Source organism: Lipotes vexillifer, unplaced genomic scaffold (genome assembly GCF_000442215.2).
Source record: "Lipotes vexillifer unplaced genomic scaffold, Lipotes_vexillifer_v1.1 scaffold371, whole genome shotgun sequence".
Classification (NCBI taxonomy): Eukaryota; Metazoa; Chordata; class Mammalia; order Artiodactyla; family Lipotidae; genus Lipotes; species Lipotes vexillifer.
Genome location: NW_006786304.1, coordinates 884,853 through 885,912, shown reverse-complemented (window position 1 = coordinate 885,912; position 1,060 = coordinate 884,853). Strand labels below are relative to the sequence as shown.

The 1,060-nt window shown below is 67.1% G+C and overlaps 1 protein-coding gene across 1 annotated transcript in view; it reads right to left on the bottom strand.

Annotated features, from left to right (window-relative positions):
* DACT3 (dishevelled binding antagonist of beta catenin 3) overlaps positions 1 to 431 on the bottom strand; it is a 9,325-nt gene extending 8,894 nt beyond the window's left edge. The window contains exon 1 of the mRNA XM_007458494.1: positions 117 to 431. Coding sequence (XP_007458556.1) covers positions 117 to 365 — 249 coding nt within the window. The 5' untranslated portion in view covers positions 366 to 431. The remainder of the gene's footprint in view (positions 1 to 116) is intronic.
* Positions 432 to 1,060: the final 629 nt, after the last annotated feature.

Here is a 1,060-nt window from a genome sequence, read left to right as displayed (position 1 = left end):
CTCCTTTCCCCCTCCTCCCTCCCCCACCCGGACGGGTGTCTGAGCATCCAGCCGAGACAGGCGGACAGACAGACACAGACGGGGGCAGAGGGACGGACGGACAGGCGGCCCCTCACCAGCTGCTCTTCCAGGGCCGCTGCGGCCCGGCGCGCCGCCGCCGCATCTTCGTCCTCGTCGGCGTCCTCCTCGTCCTCGGCCTCGGCGCCCCCCATTCCGGGCTGGGCCAGCCGCAGCGCCTGCTGCACGCGGTACTCCTGCCTCTCCCGGAGCCAGTGTAACTCGCAGAGCCCGGCCAGGCTGCCCTCCAGCCAGCCCCGCAGCCGACCCCTCTCGGGGCTCACCGGGAAGGAGAAGGCCCGGATCATGGCTGCGGCCCCCCGCCCCAGCCCGGCCGGGCCCCGCGGCCACCCCTCTCCCGGTCCCACCTCCCCGCCCCAAGAGCCCGCCTGCCCGCCCGCCCGCTGGCCCGGCTGTCACCGTCTCATCTGCATAGGCGCCCGCCCATTGGGCCGCCCACCCGCGCCTTATCTGCATGGCCCCGCCCCCGGCGACAGAGCAACCATCGCTTATTGGCTGGTACCCTTCCTTACGGAGATGCTCTGCTGTGCACCCGCGCCCCCCAACGCGACGCATGCTCGCAGCTGCCTACTCGCTCTGCTTACTGGCCTCTTCGCCACGCCCCCCTTCTCACCTCCCTTTGGGCCGTGGCCATGCCCCCACGCGTCACAATGAAATAAGTCTGCCCCTTGCCCCGATGTCATTGGTCCTTGTCTCCCCTGCAGCTGGTTCCGCCCCCTTGCAGGAGAGGTCTGGCTACCATTGGACTGTCCCGCGAGAGGGGCAGGGGTGATCTATAAATAGAGAATCTGTCCCCGTGACATTTTGGCAGCTGCTTCTCTCCCCCCACCCCTCGTAACCTTCAGCTTCTGAGGCTGAGCGGGGGGTCGGAAAGGGTTTGAGAGTCGAGTGCTGATTTTGCCTGCCCTTCCAGGAAGCCTTCCCAGACATTCAGCTGTAAAAGTAGAGGGCCAAACCACTAAAAATTGGTAATCCTCCCATA